Source organism: Triticum urartu, chromosome 3 (genome assembly GCF_003073215.2).
Source record: "Triticum urartu cultivar G1812 chromosome 3, Tu2.1, whole genome shotgun sequence".
Taxonomy (NCBI): domain Eukaryota; kingdom Viridiplantae; phylum Streptophyta; class Magnoliopsida; order Poales; family Poaceae; genus Triticum; species Triticum urartu.
Genome location: NC_053024.1, coordinates 502518587 through 502540608, shown reverse-complemented (window position 1 = coordinate 502540608; position 22022 = coordinate 502518587). Strand labels below are relative to the sequence as shown.

Here is a 22022-nt window from a genome sequence, read left to right as displayed (position 1 = left end):
TAGGACATAGTGATTATGTGGCATGTAATAAATGCGGAGAGAGAGCGAAGTTGTATGTAGATCAACCAACAACCTTTGCACAAGCTCCAAGGTGAAATAGAGAGCAATCACATTTATTTTCTCATCATCTATTGGATAACTTAGATACAACCCATTGGAGTAGTTGTATGATAGCTTGTTGGTTGATTACATGGGCATTTTACCAACAAGACTAACATACAACCTGTTGGAAATGCCCTTAAAAGCTTCCATGTCATGGAAACCTAGCCCCCCTTCATGTTTTCTGGTACACATCTTGTCCCATGCAAATTCCAATGCACCTTTTTTTCACCATTAGCTGCACCCCATCAGAAGTTCGACGAGATCTCCATAACACCTTAATAGGAATCATTGCACCTTAATTATCTCCAGTGCTAGTATTAAACAAGCGAGCTAACGCAGAAACATTGTATCTCAGCCACATATCCATCATCCATCAATGTACCGAATTGCCCCAATATTGTATCACACCAAATTCACATATTTAATAATTAATTTTAATCATCTCCACAACACCTTAATAGGAATCATTGCACCTTAATTAGGAAACAAATCATCACATCAGCCATAATTTTGACAACACCTTAATTATGAAACATTGCATCTTAATTACACATTCATTAGGAAGCAAATCGTCACAACATATCATGTAACTGGAAAAAAACATCTAGCAAAAATCACGCATCGCACACGTCCCACCATATATGTTAAATGCGTATATATGGAAAAGTAGACATGAAATATATATGTTTAAAAAATGTTAATCATGTATTTTAAAAATGTTAAATGTGTATATTAATTTTTTTACAATGTATTAAAAATGTTCACTATATCTATTTAAAATGAGTGTAAATATTTTATTTGAGAAATGTTCAACATGTATAAAAAATTAGACATGTGTTAAAAAAACAATGTAAACCTACAAAGAAACAAAAAAAAGGAAAAAAAGACCAGTGAAACCAAGAAATAAACAAAAAATTGATGTAAAAGTAAAGAATAAAACCCGTAAAAATTGGGAACAAAACAAAGAAAACCGATGAAAAAACAAAGAAAAACAGAAAAAAAAACAGTGAGGGGTTAAAAAAGAAAAAAGAAAAAGGAAAAAAGATAAAAACCAAAAAAATCCTAGCAAAGGAAACCCATCGAAACCGAGCGAACGAAACCCAACAAACTCACGCGATCAAAACTTAGCGAACGAAAAAAAAACAAATGAAATAGGCCGACCCAGTAGGTACACATAGGGAGAAATCCTTCAGCGAGACAGAAGCCATAGTTCACCAGATGTACTCTTCGAGAGGCCAGAATGCTAAATGGACCGGTTTTGCCATGCCGGCCTGATAGCCCACTTGCTCATCACATGTGGCATGGCCAGAGACGTTCGTGCCGAGAGCTCCTATTGGACGCGCTTTGCGTCAAAATGTTGTCGGCGCGCACAGGGACGCCGCCTGACTGGGCCGGCCCATCGTGCTGTACCGGTGATAAGAAAAGAAAGCAAAAAGGGGGAAATGAAACGCGACGGAAACACGAACCAGCGACCTATAGATTCGAAGCGCATGCTCCCAGCCACTCCACCTGACTAGCATTGCTTGTACTAGCAAACAAACGCGCATTTATAATAACTTAGTACAACCGTACAACCACAATTACACACTATAGTGAACATCTTAAAACAAATTGTAGATTTTTTCTGAAAGTGTATATTTTGAAAAAATGCGACCATTTTTTTCATTTCTGAACATACTTTGTACACAGGAACATATTCTGTACAAAAAAAGTGTATATTTTTTGTACACAATGTTCTGAATCTTGAAGACAAATTTGAAGCACAAACATTTTTTAAATCTTCAGAACAAATATAGAAATGGAGAACAAATTTGGAAGCGCGGACAATTTTTAAAGCGCGAACATTTTTTGAATCTTGAGAACAAATTTTGAAAACTCCCGAACAAATTTGGAAGTGCGAACAATTTTTTAAAGCACAAACATTTTTTTAAACTTGAGATTTTTTTTTGAAATAGAGAACAATTTTGAAAAATCCAGAAAAAAATTAGAAGCATGAATTTTTTTTGGAAAATATGAACAAAATTGGAAGTCCGAACAATTTTTTAAAGCACGAACATTTTTTCAATCTTGAAAACATATTCTGAAACGGAGAGAAATATTTAAAAATCCCGAACAAATTTGGAAGCGCGAACATTTTTTGAATATGTGAACAAAAAATTGAAATTCAGTACATTTTCTGAATTTTAGAAGTTTTGTACTTTTTTGTGTAACGAGAACAAATTTTGAATTTTGAGAACATTTTTTCAAAAACTGAACATTTTTTGGAAACACGAACAAAATTTAAATTTTTGATTTTTTTAAAGGAAGAGAAGAAAAGGAAAGGAAATAAAAAATAAAATCATAAACATTTTGTAAAACTACGAGCATGTTCTGAAAAAAAATAAACTTGAAAAAGAAAGTGAAACAAGAAACAAAAAACGAAAAAATGAAAAAGAAACAGAAACGAAAAAAAAAGAGAAATAAAAAAAACAATAGAAAGCCGAAAAAGAACCGGATAAAAACGATACAGGAAAAGAACCCGGTTCAGGGAACTTTCTGGAAGGTTCCAAAACCGGTTTGGACGCACTATGTGTGGGCCGGCCCATTTCTGTCGCTTGCTGCGCTGCCCCTGTGCGATTGCTCGACAGTTTGCCGCAGCGAGCGGCGAATAGGATTTTTCCCTCCTATTGGACGCATTCTGCGTCAAACAACTGTACGACGCACGCACCGAAATCCCGACTGGGCCGGCCAATAGTGGGCGCGTTTTGCTTGTACAGTAGCGCTGTAAGGTTCCAAAACCGGTTTGGACGCATTATGTGTGGGCCGGCCCATTTCTGTCGCTTGCTGCGCTGCCCTTGTGCGATTGCTCGACAGTTTGCCGCAGCGAGCGGCGAATAGGATTTTTCCCTCCTATTGGAGGCATTCTGCGTCAAACAACTGTACGACGCACGCACCGAAATCCCGACTGGGCCGGCCAATAGTGGGCGCGTTTTGCTTGTACAGTAGCGCTGTAAGGTTCCAAAACCGGTTTGGACGCATTATGTGTGGGCCGGCCCATTTCTGTCGCTTGCTGCGCTGCCCTTGTGCGATTGCTCGACAGTTTGCCGCAGCGAGCGGCGAATAGGATTTTTCCCTCCTATTGGAGGCATTCTGCGTCAAACAACTGTACGACGCACGCACCGAAATCCCGACTGGGCCGGCCAATAGTGGGCGCGTTTTGCTTGTACAGTAGCGCTGCGATGATAATGATAAAAAAAAAGTAAACGCCCTTCTACCAGGATTCGACCTCTGAACCTCCAGGTTGCGTTCTAGAGGAGCAAACCAATAGACCTATCACGTGCTGGTTGTTAAATAATGAAGCGTGCTAATATAAGAACTAATACCAATGAAGAATCTGGACAGTTTTTTCAATTTTTTCAAACTTTCCTTCGAAATTGTGATTTTTTAACAAAAGAGCAATGTTTCAAAATACGATAACTTTTTTAACAACTCGGACATATTTTCAAATTTCAAAAAATAAAAACAAAAGGTGTCAACATTTTTTGACAGATTTGTTTAAAAAATTCCTGAACATTTTCCGAAAACCCGAACATTTATAGAATCTTGAGAACAAAAATTTGATAATGGGAACAGTTTTTCAAAAGCACAAACTTTTTTGAACGTACGATTACGCAAACAAATTTTTGAACCGGAATTAGTTACTGTAGTGAACAACTTTTTGAACGTACAATTACACAAACAAATTTTTTGAAAACGAACAAAATTTGAGTTTCCCAAAAAATTTGGAATTTGTGACATTTCTTTAAACCACAAACATGTTTTTACTCTGGAGAACAAATTTTGAATGGGAGAACAAATTTGGAAGCATGAACAATTTTTTAAAGCACAAACATTTTTTGAATCTTGAGAACAAATTTGAAAAATCGCGAACAAATTTGGAAGCGTGAACAATTTTTTAAAGCACGAACATTTTTTGAATCTTGAGAACAAATTTTGAAAAACCCTGAACAAATTTGGAAGCGCGAATATTTTCTGAAAACGTGAACATCTTATGAAATCGTGTACATTTTCTGCATTTCGAAAGTTTTGAACTTTTTTGTGTAACGAGAACAATTTTTGAATTTTGAGAACATTTTTCAAAAACTGAAATTTTTATAAAAAATACGAAGAAAATTTGAATATATTTGAGTTTCTTTTGAAGAAAGTGAAAAAAAAGGAAAAGAAATAGAAAGAAAACAAAAAAATCAGGAGCAGTTTTCAAAATTGTGAACAAAAATTTGAAAATGTGAACACTATTTCAGGAATATGAACAAATTTTGACAAAAAGAACATTTTTGAAAATTCTAAACCATATTCAAAGTTTTTGAAAACCATATTAAAAAAGAAAAAACAAAGAAAACGGGAAAAAAGAAATAACAGAATAAGACTGTGAAGAAAACCAGAAAGAACCAGTAGAAGGTTTTAAGTTTTGTCATCGCTTTTACTTTCTTTAAGTTTAGCTTTGTTATTCTTTCACATCCATGAGTCAGTCGCGAGCATTTGTTGTTGCGGTTTTTTAATCTCGCAAAGCGAAACCAGTTAAATGGGCCGGCCCAGGATGAGCTATGCCCTGTGCGAAGCGGCGACTACTTGCCGCAGTAAGCGGCGAATAGGAAATTCCGTTCGTGCCGGCAGATGGCCCGCCCAGGGTTGTGTGTAGGCCGCAAGTACTGGCACAACATGGCATGTTTAGTTTTTTATTTATAATCCAGTCTAATAGGCTGAATATAGGCCTAAAACAGCTAATAGGTTGAATTCTATGCGGTCCAGCGGGCTAAACGGCCCGTCGTGCCGGTTCGTGTAAGAAGGGGGTCATGCTTGTGCAAGGGAGGGTAGCACGCATGCCAGCCCGACAAGGCCTATGTACTTGACGTGCCCGGCAAGGCGTGCCATGCCTGGGTGAGCCATTTGGCCAGGTTTAGCTACAACTAATGGACAACCCGGCCCGGAGGCCCGAGCCTGAAAGCTCGGCATCCAGGCCGGGCTCTACTTTTTCGCCCGAAGCTTGCCTGAAATAACCATATATATACCTTTTCTATTTCAAATATAGGTACAACAAATTAATATAATATTCTAAATATGATTATTTTAATTAAAAAATGCCACTATTCATGTGCTTCTGGACGGGCTCGGCCTTGTGATTTTTGTCTTCAAGCTTTGCCAAGCCCGGCCCGGCTTATGATCGGGTTTATACAACCCACCGCAGCTACTCCTATTGCAGAGTCCCCACGGACTTGTGAATCAACTTGTGATTGGATGGTGGGTGAACGGTGGTATCCTCAGTCCATCAGGATTTAAATTTTGGTGCTCGTATTTATCCTGTATTTATTTCAGGTTTTTCGCCAACACGTTTTCAGTGGAAGGAGACGTGTCGTTCACTACGAGACGCTTAAGGTCACTTCGTAAAATTTTAAGGCGAGCGCTTGCGTTTGCACTATGTTAAAAAGAAAAATCCTCACGCACTTTGCTCAACCAATAAAAAAAGACAAAAATAGCTCCGCGCACTAAAGATGGCAATTTTACCCATGGGTATGGGTACCCACGGATCCCGTACCCGCATGGATAGGGTATGGGCATAATTTTATACCCATGGATAGTATCCATACCCTACTCGTTAACTCATGGGTAGGGTACGGGTATAGCTTTGTGCCCATGAATATATCCATACCCTGTCCCTTTATACTGACACGTTTACTCTACCTGTGAAATGTGTTATGAGATTGTGAACCTATCTTAAAGTTGTCATCAATTGTTAATTTGAATTGAGATAATTGTTATGTACTCATCTATCTGTTACTGAGTTGAGATAAATATTTTTTGGTCAAATGTGATATCGATGAATGTGAAATTGTAAATAACTTGTGTATTATTTGATCTACTCATTGGTACCCAATGGGTATGGATACCCGCCGGGTATGAGTACGGATAAAGTTTCATACCCGTGGGTACGGATATGGGTAAAATTTTATACCCATTGACTGCATGGTATGTGTATGGTATTGCTCTAGCCGTCCCATACCCGCGCACCCGTGTGCCTTGGCCGTCGCCTTGGCGCACAACCCACCGCACCAGCCAGGCGCACGGCCAGCACGCACGCTCGCCACTCCCGTCGCGCCGCCTCCTTGCTGGCTCCTCCCCCGCCTTCGCCGCGCGCCGCCACTTACCGTCGCGTCACCTTCTCTGCTTCTCTCCAGCCTCCGACCACCGTAGACCCGTACTCCCATAGCGCGCTGCCTCGGTCCCTACGTCGCTGCACGCCTGCACACGGCGGAGGTGCTCCCGGGTACTCCGGCAGAATCCAAAAACCGAGCCAAATTGTCGGGTTTTTTTTTTCTAATTTCGTTCGTCATTTTGGGTTCGAAATTACTTAACCGAGCCAAACACCGAACTACACCAACCGAATCTTCGGTTTCTACCCACCAAACGCCCACGCCTCTTGCTGCTCCACGCCGGACTCGCCACCGGAGGAGGGCCAAACCGAATCCGAATAAAGCCACCAAGTCAATGCAGTTCGCGATCACCACCACCGCCGTCTCCGCGAACCCGCATCTGAAGCCTCTGGTCTCCTTCCCGCGGCCGTCGCCCCAGCACCGGGTCCGAGTCCACCCTCCTCGCCACCGCCCGAACACGAGGGCGAGCGCCATGGCCTCCTCGGCGACGCAGGAGCTCACCATCACGCGCCCCGACGACTGGCACCTCCACCTCCGCGACGGCGACGTGATGGCCGCTGTGCTCCCCCACAGGTTTGCTCCTTCTGCTAGTGCACTCTTACTGTTCGGTGCAATGCCTCAAAGAGCTTAACAGGCAGCGCCTCTGTGTTTTGTTGTGTGCTCTGTGGCAGCGCGAGGCACTTTCAGAGAGCCATCGTCATGCCCAACCTGAAGCCCCCGGTTACAACAACGGCACGTGCGATCGCGTACAGAGATGAGATCATGAAGGCGCTGCCTCCCGGCAGCAGCTTCGTGCCGCTCATGACGCTCTACCTCACGGACAGCACTAGCCCGGAAGAAATTAAGATTGCAAGTACGGATTCTCCCTACCGAAATTGGTTCTTTAGCTGTTTTTTTTTTTTTGCTGTGTGTACTTCATGATTTGCGTCTCCTGGTTTTCAAATATCTATATCTGTCTCCCAACTAGCAAAAAACCAAATTTATAGTCAGCCCTATTGTTTGTTAGTTTTGATGTGCATACACACGATGAGTTTGTTACCACATTGTTAGTGCATTTTAGAAGCTAGAATAAGATTTATTAACGTGATTATGGTTATTCCCTTAACGATTCTGATTCATCTTGTAAATGTTCTGCTCCTCCTTCAGTCATGACTCATAAATTATGAAGTGATGGATCATAATGTTTATTTTGCATGCCATGTTTGTTTTGTTGGTTTGTAGGAAAGAGTGGTGTGGTTTTTGCTGTCAAGTTGTATCCTGCTGGAGCAACTACTAACTCCCAAGATGGCGTAACTGATATTTTGGGGAAATGCTTGCCTGTCCTTGAAGAGATGGTTAAGCAGGAAATGCCTTTACTTGTAAGTGGTTATTGTTCTTCTCCCTACACAGAACCCCAAAGTTTTGGTTCATCTGCCAAGTTGGTCTCTAGCTTTACTTCAGATATTAAATGGGCTTGCCATTTGTTGCCTTGACAGTACCAAAATTATCAAAAAGATGTTCGTCAGAGTTAGTAATATTGATACCTGTACGGTCAATGCCAACATAGTCACCTTTATGGCTATTTTTCATTTCCTTCAGGTTCATGGAGAAGTCACAGATCCTCATGTCGATACCTTTGACCGTGAGAAGGTCTTCATTGAGAAAATATTAGCACCACTTGTACAAAAACTTCCACAGCTGAAAATCGTTATGGAACATATCACTACGATGGATGCAGTGAACTTCGTAGAATCATGCAAAGAAGGTATGCGCTCTTACAATGATCATTAATACTTCTGTTTTTCCCTATACGTGGTTCTTACATTTCTTTTGTGTGTTTTCAGGTCATGTTGCTGCAACAGTGACTCCACAGCATCTCCTTCTAAACAGGAATGCGTTGTTTCAGGGTGGTTTACAGCCTCACAATTATTGCTTGCCAGTGCTGAAGAGAGAAACTCACAGTATGTTCCGGTCACTCTCGTGTCCCTAACCCACATAAGTTTCCAGTCTGCCCTACCATTAGTTATTGTTCTCACTGAAATATTTATGGTAGAAAACATTGGCTTGGATATTCCTTCAGCAGTAAAAGACTAGATCTACAACATTGCTATTCTCGCATTACGTTGTCATATTCCTTTGATGCTTATATTCTTTGCCAGCATTACAATTTCGAATATATGAACATGGCTTTGGACTTCATTGCATTCTTTTATTATCAAAAGTGCACCTTTTATTTGTAGGATAACACTAGTGATGTGCTTGGTAGAAAATATGATCAATTTCCCTTTTCTTCTTTCTACAACATCCAATGTGTTTAATTGTCTCTGAATCTTCTACCCCAGGGCAAGCTATTGTTTCTGCTGTAACAAGTGGGAGCAGACAATACTTTCTTGGCACTGACAGTGCTCCCCATGATAAACGGATGAAGGAGTGTTCCTGTGGATGTGCAGGAATATATAGCGCTCCTGTTGCTCTTTCTCTTTATGCGAAGGTATTTGAAGAGGTAATATATTTCTGTCTCTCTCTCTCTCTCTCATTGGAGTTCAGTATTTTCTTTGGCCTGGATCGTTATCATCTTACTAGAAACTACTGTTATAATTGTCTCAGCTACAAAAAGTCTATCACAATCTTATAGGCAAAGAACTACTCTATCCGACATGAAAATGTTAGGATTTCTTACTAATCTGTTTTTTGGACATATTTTGTCCTGTTTCAGGTCGGTGCTCTTGATAAGCTAGAGGCGTTTACAAGCTTCAATGGGCCAGATTTTTATGGACTCCCAAGGAACACATCAAAGATTGTTCTGAGAAGGAGCCCCTGGAAAGTGCCTGCAACTTATGCGTACGGTTCAGGGGTGATTGTGCCTATGTCCACCGGCAACACTCTGGAATGGCTTCCGTCCGATCAGCCTGAAGAATAAGCAAATTACAGACGATCCATTTGGGGGAGAAACAGTAAGTGGAGCCGTTCCATCTCCCCCTTTAAAGTAGAATGAGCCTGACAAACATGGTTTTGGTTGTAAACTTACCCCGTGTGGGATTCCTAAAAGCAACTTTGTAAGAGCAACTTATTCGAAGCAAGAGCGAAAAAGTCTTCGTCTGAATAAAAGAAAAGAGGTTCTTGTTGAGTTATCTGCATTTCAGTGGATTGCACTAAAACCTCATCAGAAGATGAAAGGGTAAGCTGATACTATTTGCTTGCGAGTCTTGTTGAGTCGATTGGCACGGCAGGTGAAGCGGCAGCCACAGCCATGGCGTCAAAGGCGTGCGTAGAGTTGTGTCGGCATAGCTCTACCCAACAGGTTGGTGCTCATATTACGCACAACAATACGAGAAGAAGAATTTAGCCAGTTCCCTGGTATATTCCTCGTCTCTTTCATTCCACCCCGTGTTTAAAAGACGTGTTGTTCGCGCGTAGTTGCAGGTGATAATTCAAGATATTTTAACTCTTCAAACTTACTAACATTCAATTACACGATCCGTTTTCAACTCGCATGTATCGTTGTGGGCACATTGCACACATGACTCTGTTCCTCCCTCCACACAAATATAAGATGTCCTACAGTAACCTTTTTTTTTTCTAAATCAAATGTATATAGACACGTTCTAGTTTTAGTGTGCTTGTTCATTCATTTCAATTCAAATATAGACTATATTGACATACCTAAAACATCTTACATTTGTGAACGGATACTCGAGAATCATAGTAAAAAAAAATCCAATGCAGATAAAACATCCAATGCAGCTGCTGAATTCTCTGCTAACTTTGTCGTCGTCGCCGATCACCACCTCTCGTGCTCTCAACAGCAGCATCCATGCCATCGTCGCCGTCCTCGTCGTCTTGGATGGAAGCGAGGAGCTCTCGCCGCTCGGCGACTCTGAGCATGCCCATCTCCTCCATCTCCCTGACCACTCTTTCAGCGTCGTCCCTCTTCCCGGCCCTCCCCAGCTCCTCCACCACCGCCCTCCTCGTGATATGATCCACCACCGCCCCCGCCCTGGCCATATCCCACATCACCCGCTCGGCCTCCGCGGCCTCCCCGGCCACGGCGAGCGCGCTGACGAACGCGTTGCAGGACGGCTCCGTCGGCATCATCCCTTTGCCCCGCATTTCGTCGAACAGCTCCCGGGCGTTCTTGGTGCGGCCCTGCGCGCTCAGCCCGCGCACCAGGTAGCTGTACGTGAGGCCGTCCGGCTGGCAGCCGTAGACGGGCGCCATCTGGTGGAACACGCGCAGCGCGTCGTTGAGGTGCAGCGACTGCGCGTAGCCCCTGACGAGCACGTTGAGCGCCCGGGTGTCCGGCGGGACGCCCTCCTCCAGCATCTGCCGGAACAGCGCCGAGACGGTGTCCATGTACATGTAGTGCACCATGGAGTCGTTGCCCCCGCGCGACAGCAGCGCCGTGAAGAGCGCGTGGTAGGTGTCGGCGGCGGGGCGCGCGGCCGGGTCGGCGGAGGCGCGCATGAGGGTGTAGACGTGGAACGCCTTGCCGAGCTTGCGGAACTCGCAGTAGAAGTAGAGGGCGGCCCTGAGGAGGGGCCCCGGGGACGGCAGGGACGGGAGGAGGGAGAAGAAGAGGGCGCAGGTGCGGTCGAACTCGTGGTAGAGCTGGGCGGCGCCCAGGCGCTTGACGGCGACGAGGAAGGGCCCCGGGTCGGGCCGGAAGGTGGGCCGGCCGAGGGAGTGGGTGAGCAGCGGGAAGAGGAGGCGGAGGTCGGAGGTGGAGGCGAGGGAGGATGCGAGGACGGCCGGGGTGAGGCGGGAGGGGAGGGAGGCGACGGCGGCGGAGACGGCGTCGGGCGACGGCGACTGGCTGGGCGCGCGGTGGCTGCGGCGGAAGCGGTGCGGGGTGCGGCGGGACGAGGTGGCGAAGGGGAGGCGGTGGGAGAGGGAGGCGCCGGCGGGCGTGCTGCAGAGGATGCGCCGGAGGAGCGTGCTCATCGCGGCGGCGGCGGCGGCGGGGATACTGCAACACCAGTACACTCCACAGAACCCACAAAAGGCCACAGACGGCACAACACAATCCCGCACCCGGTTAGGCAACCGCCACCAAGCACGGCACGCTCACATCACATCACAGAGGCTCAGAGCACAGGCGGCCTGGTCGGCTTGCAGAAAGGATGGCCGCCGCGGTCGCCTTGGCAAGCCCTCTCCGGCGACTCCTCCACTGCCCTTGCCCGCGCCGCGCTATCGCCACGCCACTCCGCTTCTTCGCGCGAGGTAAGCCCTAACCCATTGCCCGGTCGGTCTGATGCTCTGATTGAGCTGTCTGTCTAAGGCTTGGCCGCCGTGCGCAGGGCGGTGTGACCTGGCCCTCGCCGTCTCGGCGGCCGCAGTCGGAGATAAGTGGGGCGTGCACAGGCATGTAATCGAGGAAGTCATGGACATTCTGGATATGGTTATCTCTTTTTCTTCATTCTAGCACATTTGTATTTTCCATTGAACCTCCGTCAGAGTCTAGTTCGACGTGAAACAGTTCTATTGACTGCCCCGTTTACTGAGATTAGATGGTTGATGATAGTGCGGATACTTGGCCTGTCGACGAACTGTGCCTCGATGGAATTTTAGACTTCTTCCCACTATTCATGAGCTTCAGGTTGTGTTCTAATAGGCTGATGCTTCCTCTCTAAGAGAGTATTTTTAGTACATGAAAATTAGGGGAAATGAGATGTGCTTCCTGTTAGCTGTTTCGCTATTGAAGCATGAAGAAAAAGTCAATTAATTGTCCATTTGGTGTGTGAAAACATAACCTTTCAATCATATTGACTGGTGCCTTTGTAGGAAGAGAATAAAATTGCTTCTTCCCAGGTATACCAAGTGGCAGGAGTTCTAGAATTGGTGAATAGATGTACGGATAAGCTGTAGGGAGGAAATACAAAGTTGATCCTGATATCCTATAGTGTCACATGATGCTTAGTAGAACATAACATAACATAACTGCCTTTTTGCATATTAACAATGTACCATGAGGTTACCACATGGCTTTTCAGTAAATTTGTTCCAGTACCGTAGTTAGTCCATTTCCAAGAGAAGGCATATCACCCTGTTTTATATTGAGAAAATTACTGGGGTTACAGTTACATGATCATTAGTTCTTAAGTTCATGAATTTGTACTGACATCAAGCGTATGCAGGCACAAAGGGCTTCCCAACGAAGAGATGTCTTCCACACCAGTTTTCTTACGCCACCTATCATAGCGGAGGCTATGCTAGCAATTGAAAAGTTAGCTGATATCAAAGCAGTAGCTCAGGGGGGCTATCCACAGGTGGAATTCAATACAATCAAAGGAGTTGTTGATAGCTACCATTTTTACGTGAATAATAGCTTATATTAACCTATATACCTTGTTTTTCTCATCTTCATATCCATCTAGGCTGAGCGGTGCCGAATTTCAGTTGGGCATCCAGACTCTATGAGAAGTGACCCAGATGTAGTTGCTGCTTTGAGGTTTTCAAGAATTTATATGTTGTAGCCACCACTATCTGTTATGTAAACTGAATTTTAAACCTTTCCCAGCATCTCCGGGAATTTCCGATTAGAACCCTGTTCTCATGGTGATTTTCTCGGTGCTATTCTTGGGGCAGGAATTACAAGGGAGAAAGTTGGAGATATACTTTTACAGGTCCACACTTTCCACAAATACTCATTTCCCTGATGCGGTGTCCAGTTTTTCTTTTTCCATCTTATCACCATTTGAGCTGTCTCTTTGCTTTTCTGTTAGGGGGAAAGAGGTGCTCAGGTCCTTGTTGATCCAGAGCTTGTTGACTATCTGACTTCCACACTAGAAAAGGTAGGTATCTCACAAATTATGTTGCCAATTTTTCGTTTGCGCAAGCTGGATGTGCATACTCCCACTTGTGTGCCTATGTTTATATAATGGAGCAGATCTGAGATATTACATGCTGATGTATTTATTTTTACTCGACATTTTAAGAAATTAGAGCACATTGCGATCTTAATTTTTATGTCCGCTTAGATCGCTGAAAATCTTTGTTCTTTTTATGTTAGCCTTTTATATTTGTGAGTTTTGACCCAAATCTGTCCGCGAAGAATCTCCCCATGAACTTTGACTGTTGTTTATGATTTTTTTGAGTATTATTTTCCTTGTTGGAAGTGCAGATTCTTCTAATTATGGTTTACTGTGAATGATATTTTATTGAACAGGTGGGGAAAGTTGGTGTTTCATGCACCCAGATTCCCTTGCTTGCTATAGAGTATGAGCCACCAAGGTTTGTTTCACATGTCATCATGGATCTTAGTGTATATACTGCATTCTTAAGATCACAACAACTTATGATGTAATACCCTGGAATAAGCTGCTCAGCGCTGCCCTGCAGGACCAAATCTTTTAAAACTGTAGAATCATCACTTCGGGTTGATGCTGTGGCCAGTGCAGGATTTAAAATATCACGCACAAAGCTTGGTAGCATGATCAGGTATGAACTTTGAGCTGATAATTTGTTACTTTATGTTCAGTAAGGCTTTTCTTTACCTTAACATGAATAGTTGGACATTCTTATGTTATTTTGGACAGTGCTGTTAGCCTGTTGGTTTTTCTAATTACCGTGCACAATGCAATTCATTGTAAGTTTCTTTTTCTGTTTGGTAAGTTCTGGAGATGTTCGTGTGAATTGGTCACTGGTTTCGAAAAGTGGAGCTACCCTCAAGGCTGGGGATGTTGTTTCTGTCAGTGGGATGGGGAGATTAAAGGTAAAATCAATCACCAGTTATTGTCTTTTTGAATAAATGCTTGATGAGTCTTGAATTCTCTCGAGCAAATTAGGATAAAATTATGATGTTACTGTTGCACCTAGTTTACTCTGATGGAACAATTTTTCTGGTGGTTGAGAGGCATTCCACCAGTGCAGGTTTTTGAGAATATGTTGGGCCTTGCATTGTATTCTGTATGCAGTTAAGTTGGACCGCCCATTCTATATGTTTAGTGTTTGTTGTTGTTTTAATCCTTTCCTTCTTTATTCTGTGAACCATACTCCAAAATGTTAAATGGAAAAATTACAACCTTGGCTGTCCACTTATATCCATAATATATTTGTTGATATATGCTGACAATTACTCCTAGATCTTTGCATTATATGATATGCAGAAATACCCCTTATAGCATGCTATGGAAGATGTATGCATGCTACTAGAGATGTCTAATACATTTTCAAATCTCTGTTATATGCTTGAGTTACTTCAAGTCATTATTTCCTGTAGATTGGGGAAATCGTGACTACGAAGAAAGGCAAATATGTCGTTCAGTTGATTCAATATTTGTAGGCCCGTGACTGATCAATTGTTCTCTGAAGAATACCTGACTCGTGGTATGCATTTTGATACCTACTATTTGAAGAAAATTCTCTTGTTCACGATTCAAATAGTAAAGCTGAAAATTTCGCTCTGCTTAGTACAGTATAATTCTAAGATTCATCAAGTAATTACTTCATTTTGCTTAAATTAGCTGGGTTCAACATTTCTAAAGAAACTCGTGAGTATATTGTTAGGGTGTAATTGTATTGCTAAGTCATCACTGAGGCAGTATAAAAGATCATACTATGATGGAAAAAACAATTTATTTATGATATGTGTGCTTACCCTATTTTGGATTTCACTCTTCTACTCTTTACTGTGCACTTTGCTTTCAGAGTTTGCGAAGTGCTCAGTTGCTTACACAAGCACAAGGGCTGCAGCTGCCTGCGAATATTTACGATGAAACTGATTCATAATGTTTAGAAGAGAAAAGGACAAGTGGACAGTACATGTAAAGTATATGTGACAGCTTATCTTTAAAGTCCAGATCAAATTGAGAATGAAATTTAGAAGGTACGCAATTCGCTTATAGTTGCAAGTCCATATGTTTTCAGTATTTATGAAGTAAATGGTGTTGGAAATATGCCCTAGAGGCAATAATAAAAGCATTATTATTATATTTCCTTGTTCATGATAATTGTCTTTATTCATGCTATAATTGTGTTATCCGGAAATCGTAATACATGTGTGAATAATAGACACCAACATGTCCCTAGTAAGCCTCTAGTTGACTAGCTCGTTGATCAACAGATAGTCATGGTTTCCTGACTATGGACATTGGATGTCATTGATAACGAGATCACATCATTAGGAGAATGATGTGATGGACAAGACCCAATCCTAAACATAGCACAAGATCGTATAGTTCGTTTGCTACAGTTTTCCAATATCAAGTATCTTTTCCTTAGACCATGAGATCGTGTAACTCCCGGATACCGTAGGAGTGCTTTGGGTGTACCAAACGTCACAACGTAACTGGGTGACTATAAAGGTATACTACGGGTATCTCCGAAAGTGTCTGTTGGGTTGACACGGATCAAGACTGGGATTTGTCACTCCGTATGACGGAGAGGTATCACTGGGCCCACTCGGTAATGCATCATCATAATGAGCTCAAAGTGACCAAGTGTCTGGTCACGGGATCATGCAGTACGGTACGAGTAAACTGACTTGCCGGTAACGAGATTGAACGAGGTATTCTCGAATCTCGGGCAAGTAACATACCGATTGACGAAGGGAATTGTATACGGGGTTGCTTGAATCCTTGACATCGTGGTTCATCCGATGAGATCATCGAGGAGCATGTGGGAGCCAGCATGGGTATCCAGATCCCGCTGTTGGTTATTGATCGGAGAGCGATCTCGGTCATGTCTGCATGTCTCCCGAACCCGTAGGGTCTACACACTTAAGGTTCGGTGACGCTAGGGTTGTAGGGATATGTATATGCAGTAACCCGAATGTTGTTCGGAGTCCCGGATGAGATCCCGGACGTCACGAGGAGTTCCGGAATGGTCCGGAGGTAAAGAATTATATATAGGAAGTGCTATTTCGGCCGTCAGGACAAGTTTCGGGGTCACTGGTATTGTACCGGGACCACCGGAAGGGTCCCGGGGTCCACCGGGTGGGGCCACCTATCCCGGAGGGCCCCATGGGCTGAAGTGGGAAGGGATCCAGCCCAAAGTGGGCTGGGGCGCCACTTCCCCTAGGGCCCATGCGCCTAGGGTGGGGGAAACCCTAAAGGGGGGGCGCCCCTTGCTTGGGGGGCAAGCCCCCCACCCCTTGGCCGCCGCCCCCCTAGGAGATCGCATCTCCTAGGGCCGGCGCCCCCCCTTAGGCCCCCCTATATATAGTGGGGGGGATGGAGGACCTCTTACCTTTGCCTTTGGTGCCTCCCTCTCCCTCTCCAACACATCCTCCTCCATAGAGCTTGGCGAAGCCCTGCCGGAGTACTGCAGCTCCACCACCACCACGTCGTCGTGCTGCTGCTGGAGCCATCTTCCTCAACCTCTCCTTCCCCCTTGCTGGATCAAGAAGGAGGAGACGTTACGCTGACCGTACGTGTGGTGAATGCGGAGGTGCCGTCCGTTCGGCGCTAGGATCTTCGGTGATTTGGATCACGTCGAGTACGACTTCCTCATCCCCGTTCTTTGAATGCTTCCGCGCGTGATCTACAAAGGTATGTAGATACAATCCAATCACTCGTTGCTAGATGAACTCCTAGATGGATCTTGATGAAACCGTAGGAAAATTTTTGTTTTCTGCAGTGTTCCCCAACAGTGGCATCATGAGCTAGGTCTATGCGTAGTTCTCTTTGCACGAGTAGAACACAATTTGTTGTGGGCGTTGATGTTGTCAACTTTCTTGCCGCTACTAGTCTTATCTTGCTTCAACGGTATTGTGGGATGAAGCGGCCCGGACCAACCTTACACGTACGCTTACATGAGACCGGTTCCACCGACTAACATGCACAAGTTGCATAAGGTGGCTGGCGGGTGTCTGTCTCTCCCACTTTAGTTGGAGCGGATTCGATGAAAAGGGTCCTTATTAAGGGTAAATAGAAGTTGACAAATCACGTTGTGGCTTTCACGTAGGTAAGAAAACGTTCTTGCTAGAACCCTATTGCAGCCACGTAAAAACTTGCAACAACAATTAGAGGACGTCTAACTTGTTTTTGCAGCAAGTGTTCTGTGATGTGATATGGCCAAAGTTGTGATGAATGATGAATGATATATATGTGATGTATGAGATGTTCATGCTATTGTAATAGAAATCACGACTTGCATGTCGATGAGTATGACAACCGGCAGGAGCCATAGGAGTTGTCTTTATTTTTTGTATGACCTGCGTGTCATTGAGAAACGCCATGTAAATTACTTTACTTTATTGCTAAACGCGTTAGCCGTAGTAGTAGAAGTAATAGTTGGCGAGCAACTTCATGGAGACACGATGATGGAGATCATGATAATGGAGATCATGGTGTCATGCCGGTGACAAGATGATCATGGAGCCCCAAGATGGAGATCAAAGGAGCTATGTGATATTGGCCATATCATGTCACTATTATTATTTGATTGCATGTGATGTTTATCATGTTTCTGCATCTTGTTTACTTAGAACGACGGTAGTAAATAAGATGATCCCTCATAATAATTTCAAGAAAGTGTTCCCCCCTAATTGTGCACCGTTGCGACAGTTCGTTGTTTCGAAGCACCACGTGATGATCGGGTGTGTTAGATTCCAACGTTCACATACAACGGGTGTAAGACAGATTTACACATGCAAACACTTAGGTTGACTTGACGAGCCTAGCATGTGCAGACATGGCCTCGGAACACAGAAGACCGAAAGGTCGAGCATGAGTCGTATAGAAGATACGATCAACATGAAGATGTTCACCGATGTTGACTAGTCCGTCTCACGTGATGATCGGACACGGCCTAGTTAACTCGGATCATGTTATACTTAGATTACTGGAGGGATGTCTATCTAAGTGGGAGTTCATTGAATAATTTGATTAGATGAACTTAATTATCATGAACTTAGTCTAAATTTTTTACAATATGTCTTGTAGATCAAATGGCCAACGTAGTCCTCAACTTCAACGCGTTCCTAGAGAAAACCAAGCTGAAAGACGATGGCAGCAACTACACGGACTGGGTCCGGAACCTGAGGGTCATCCTCATAGCTGCCAAGAAAGATTATGTCCTACAAGCACCGCTAGGTGACGCACCTGTTCTCCTTGCAGAACAAGACGTTATGAACGCTTGGCAGGCACGTACCGATGACTACTCCCTCGTTCAGTGCGGCATGCTTTACAGCTTAGAGCCGGGGCTCCAAAAGCGTTTTGAGAGACACGGAGCATATGAGATGTTCGAAGAGCTGAAAATGGTTTTCCAAGCTCATGCCCGGGTCGAGAGATATCAAGTCTCCGACAAGTTCTGCAGCTGTAAGATGGAGGAAAACAGTTCTGTCAGTGAGCACATACTCACTATGTCTGGGTTGCATAACCGCTTAACTCAGCTGGGAGTTAATCTCCCGGATGACACGGTCATTGACAGAATCCTTCAGTCGCTTCCACCGAGCTACAAGAGCTTTGTGATGAACTTCAATATGCATGGGATGGAAAAGACCATTCCTGAAGTATTTGCAATGCTGAAATCAGCAGAGGTAGAAGTCAAAAAGGAACATCAAATGTTGATGGTGAATAAAACCGCAAGGGTAAGAAAGCCTTCAAGAAGGACGGCAAGGGAGTTGCCGCGCCCGGCAAGCAAGCTGCTGGGAAGAAGCCAAAGAATGGACCCAAACCCGAGACTGAGTGCTTTTATTGTAAGGGAAGTGGTCACTGGAAGCGGAACTGCCCCAAATACTTAGCGGACAAGAAGGCCGGCATCGCGAAAGGTATATGTGATATACATGTAATTGATGTGTACCTTGCCAGTACTCGTAGTAGCTCCTGGGTATTTGATACCGGTGCGGTTGCTCACATTTGTAACTCAAAACAGGAGCTGCGGAATAAGCGGAGACTGGCGGAGGACGAGGTGACGATGCGCGTCGGGAATGGTTCCAAGGTCAATGTGATCGCCGTCGGCACGCTACCTCTACATTTACCTTCGGGATTAGTTTTAAACCTTAATAATTGTTATTTAGTGCCAGCTTTGAGCATGAACATTGTATCAGGATCTCGTTTAATTCGAGATGGCTACTCATTTAAATCCGAGAATAATGGTTGTTCTATTTATATGAGAGATATGTTTTATGGTCATGCTCCGATGGTGAATGGTTTATTCTTAATGAATCTCGAGCGTAATGCTACACATGTTCATAGTGTGAGTACCAAAAGATGTAAGATTGATAATGATAGTCCCACATACTTGTGGCACTTCCGCCTTGGTCACATAGGTGTCAAACGCATGTAGAAGCTCCATGCTGATGGACTTTTAGAGTCTCTTGATTACGAATCATTTCACACGTCCGAACCATGCCTCATGGGTAAAATGACCAAGACTCCGTTCTCAGGAACAATGGAGCGAGCAACCAACTTATTGGAAATCATACATACTGATGTGTGCAGTCCAATGAGTGTTGAGGCTCGCGGTGGCTATCGTTATGTTCTCACCCTCACTGATGACTTGAGTAGATATGGGTATGTCTACTTAATGAAACACAAGTCTGAGACCTTTGAAAAGTTCAAGGAATTTCAGAGTGAGGTTGAGAATCAACATGACAGGAAAATCAAGTTCCTGCGATCAGATCGTGGAGGAGAATACTTGAGTCACGAGTTTGGCACACACTTAAGAAAATGTGGAATAGTTTCACAACTCACGCCGCCTGGAACACCTCAGCGTAATGGTGTGTCCGAACGTCGTAATCACACTCTATTAGATATGGTGCGATCTATGATGTCTCTTACCGATTTACCGCTGTCATTTTGGGGCTATGCTTTAGAGACTGCCGCATTCACTTTAAATAGGGCTCCGTCGAAATCCGTTGAGACGACACCGTATGAATTATGGTTTGGGAAGAAACCTAAGATGTCGTTTCTAAAAGTTTGGGGATGCGATGCTTATGTCAAGAAACTTCAACCTGAAAAGCTCGAACCCAAGTCGGAAAAATGCGTCTTCATAGGATACCCTAAAGAAACTATTGGGTATACCTTCTACCTCAGATCCGAAGGCAAGATCTTTGTTGCCAAGAATGGATCCTTTCTAGAGAAGGAGTTTTTCTCGAAAGAAGTAAGTGGGAGGAAAGTAGAACTTGATGAAGTATTACCTCTTGAACCGGAAAATGGCGCAACTCAAGAAAATGTTCCTGAGGTGCCTGCACCGACTAGAGAGGAAGTTAATGATGATGATCAAGATACTTCTGATCAAGCTCCTACTGAAATTCGAAGGTCCACAAGGACACGTTCCGCACCAGATTGGTACGGCAACCCTGTCTTGGAAATCATGTTGTTAGACAACGGTGAACCTTCGAACTATGAAGAAGCGATGGCGGGCCCGGATTCCGACAACTGGCTGGAAGCCATGAAATCCGAGATAGGATCCATGTATGAAAATGAAGTATGGACTTTGACTGACTTTCCCGTAGAGCGGCAAGCCATAGAAAATAAATGGATCTTTAAGAAGAAGACAGACGCGGATGGTAATGTGACCATCTATAAAGCTCGGCTTGTCGCTAAGGGTTATCGACAAGTTCAAGGGGTTGACTACGATGAGACTTTCTCACCAGTAGCGAAGCTAAAGTCCGTCCGAATCATGTTAGCAATTGCCGCATTCTATGATTATGAGATATGGCAAATAGACGTCAAAACGGCATTCCTTAATGGTTTCCTTAAGGAAGAATTGTATATGATGCAGCCGGAGGGTTTTGTCGATCCTAAGAATGCTAACAAGGTGTGCAAGCTCCAACGCTCGATTTATGGGCTGGTGCAAGCATCTCGGAGTTGGAACATTCGCTTTGATGAGATGATCAAAGCATTTGGGTTTACACAGACTTATGGAGAAGTCTGCGTTTACAAGAAAGTGAGTGGGAGCTCTGTAGCATTTCTCATATTATATGTAGATGACATACTTTTGATGGGAAATGATATAGAACTCTTGGACAACATTAAGGCCTACTTGAATAAGAGTTTTTCAATGGAGGACCTTGGAGAAGCTGCTTATATATTAGGCATCAAGATCTATAGAGATAGATCGAGACGCCTCATAGGTCTTTCACAAAGCACATACCTTGATAAGATATTGAAGAAGTTCAATATGGATCAGTCTAAGAAGGGGTTCTTACCTGTGTTACAAGGTGTAAAATTGAGCTCAGCTCAATGTCCGACCACGGCAGAAGATATAGAAGAGATGAGTGCCGTCCCCTATGCCTCAGCCATAGGTTCTATTATGTATGCCATGCTGTGTACCAGACCTGATGTAAACCTTGCCGTAAGTTTGGTAGGAAGGTACCAAAGTAATCCCGGCAAGGAACACTGGACAACGGTCAAGAATATCCTGAAGTACCTGAAAAGGACTAAGGAAATGTTTCTCGTTTATGGAGGTGACGAAGAGCTCGTCGTAAAAGGTTACGTCGACATGTGAAGCGGAGTACATGGCAGCCTCGGAGGCAGCGCATGAAGCAATTTGGGTGAAGGAGTTCATCACCGACCTAGGAGTCATACCCAATGCGTCGGGGCCGATCAAGCTCTTCTGTGACAACACTGGAGCTATTGCTCTTGCCAAGGAGCCCAGGTTTCACAAGAAGACCAGGCACATCAAGCGTCGTTTCAACTCCATTCGTGAAAATGTTCAAGATGGAGACATAGATATTTGTAAAGTACATACGGACCTGAATGTAGCAGATCCGTTGACTAAACCTCTCCCTAGAGCAAAACATGATCAACACCAGAATTCCATGGGTGTTCGATTCATCACAATGTAACTAGATTATTGACTCTAGTG

General features: G+C 44.0%; 3 protein-coding genes across 5 annotated transcripts; 2 read left to right on the top strand and 1 right to left on the bottom strand.

Annotated features, from left to right (window-relative positions):
• The first annotated feature begins 6149 nt into the window (after window positions 1–6149).
• LOC125544610 (dihydroorotase, mitochondrial) lies at window positions 6150–9396 on the top strand. Its single transcript, XM_048708353.1, has 7 exons — window positions 6150–6863; window positions 6962–7143; window positions 7512–7648; window positions 7869–8034; window positions 8114–8230; window positions 8612–8772; window positions 8986–9396. Exons 1-7 carry the CDS (start codon window positions 6625–6627, stop codon window positions 9187–9189), a joined length of 1206 nt encoding a protein of 401 aa, XP_048564310.1. The 5' UTR covers window positions 6150–6624; the 3' UTR covers window positions 9190–9396.
• Window positions 9397–9862: 466 nt separating this feature from the next.
• LOC125544611 (pentatricopeptide repeat-containing protein At2g27800, mitochondrial-like) lies at window positions 9863–11210 on the bottom strand. The gene has a single exon (XM_048708354.1). It carries the CDS (start codon window positions 11208–11210, stop codon window positions 10029–10031), a length of 1182 nt encoding a protein of 393 aa, XP_048564311.1. The 3' UTR covers window positions 9863–10028.
• Window positions 11211–11279: 69 nt separating this feature from the next.
• LOC125544612 (putative RNA-binding protein YlmH) lies at window positions 11280–15199 on the top strand. 3 transcript variants are annotated; one of them, XM_048708355.1, is made up of 12 exons: window positions 11280–11489; window positions 11567–11667; window positions 12404–12535; window positions 12644–12717; window positions 12787–12892; window positions 12992–13060; window positions 13435–13499; window positions 13608–13706; window positions 13881–13980; window positions 14139–14181; window positions 14488–14594; window positions 14916–15199. In XM_048708355.1, the coding sequence occupies exons 1-11, from the start codon at window positions 11390–11392 to the stop codon at window positions 14556–14558; spliced, it is 960 nt and encodes a 319-aa protein (XP_048564312.1). In that variant the 5' UTR covers window positions 11280–11389; the 3' UTR covers window positions 14559–14594; window positions 14916–15199. The 3 variants fall into 3 exon arrangements, with proteins under 3 accessions (XP_048564312.1, XP_048564313.1, XP_048564314.1); XM_048708356.1 differs by lacking the exon at window positions 14139–14181; XM_048708357.1 differs by lacking the exon at window positions 14916–15199 and having other exon boundaries at window positions 14120–14181; window positions 14488–14593.
• The last annotated feature ends 6823 nt before the right edge of the window (window positions 15200–22022 follow it).

Bases quoted from the DNA above. Each gene is read 5' to 3' on its own strand.
- LOC125544612 (XM_048708355.1), top strand. From the start codon at position 11,390: ATGGCCGCCGCGGTCGCCTTGGCAAGCCCTCTCCGGCGACTCCTCCAC. The intron at 11,490-11,566 runs GTAAGCCCTAAC...CGCCGTGCGCAG, and splicing joins ACTCCGCTTCTTCGCGCGAG to GGCGGTGTGACCTGGCCCTC. The intron at 13,061-13,434 runs GTAGGTATCTCA...TTTATTGAACAG, and splicing joins TGACTTCCACACTAGAAAAG to GTGGGGAAAGTTGGTGTTTC.
- LOC125544610 (XM_048708353.1), top strand. From the start codon at position 6,625: ATGCAGTTCGCGATCACCACCACCGCCGTCTCCGCGAACCCGCATCTG. The intron at 7,144-7,511 runs GTACGGATTCTC...GTTGGTTTGTAG, and splicing joins GGAAGAAATTAAGATTGCAA to GAAAGAGTGGTGTGGTTTTT. The intron at 8,773-8,985 runs GTAATATATTTC...GTCCTGTTTCAG, and splicing joins ATGCGAAGGTATTTGAAGAG to GTCGGTGCTCTTGATAAGCT.
- LOC125544611 (XM_048708354.1), bottom strand. From the start codon at position 11,210: ATGAGCACGCTCCTCCGGCGCATCCTCTGCAGCACGCCCGCCGGCGCC.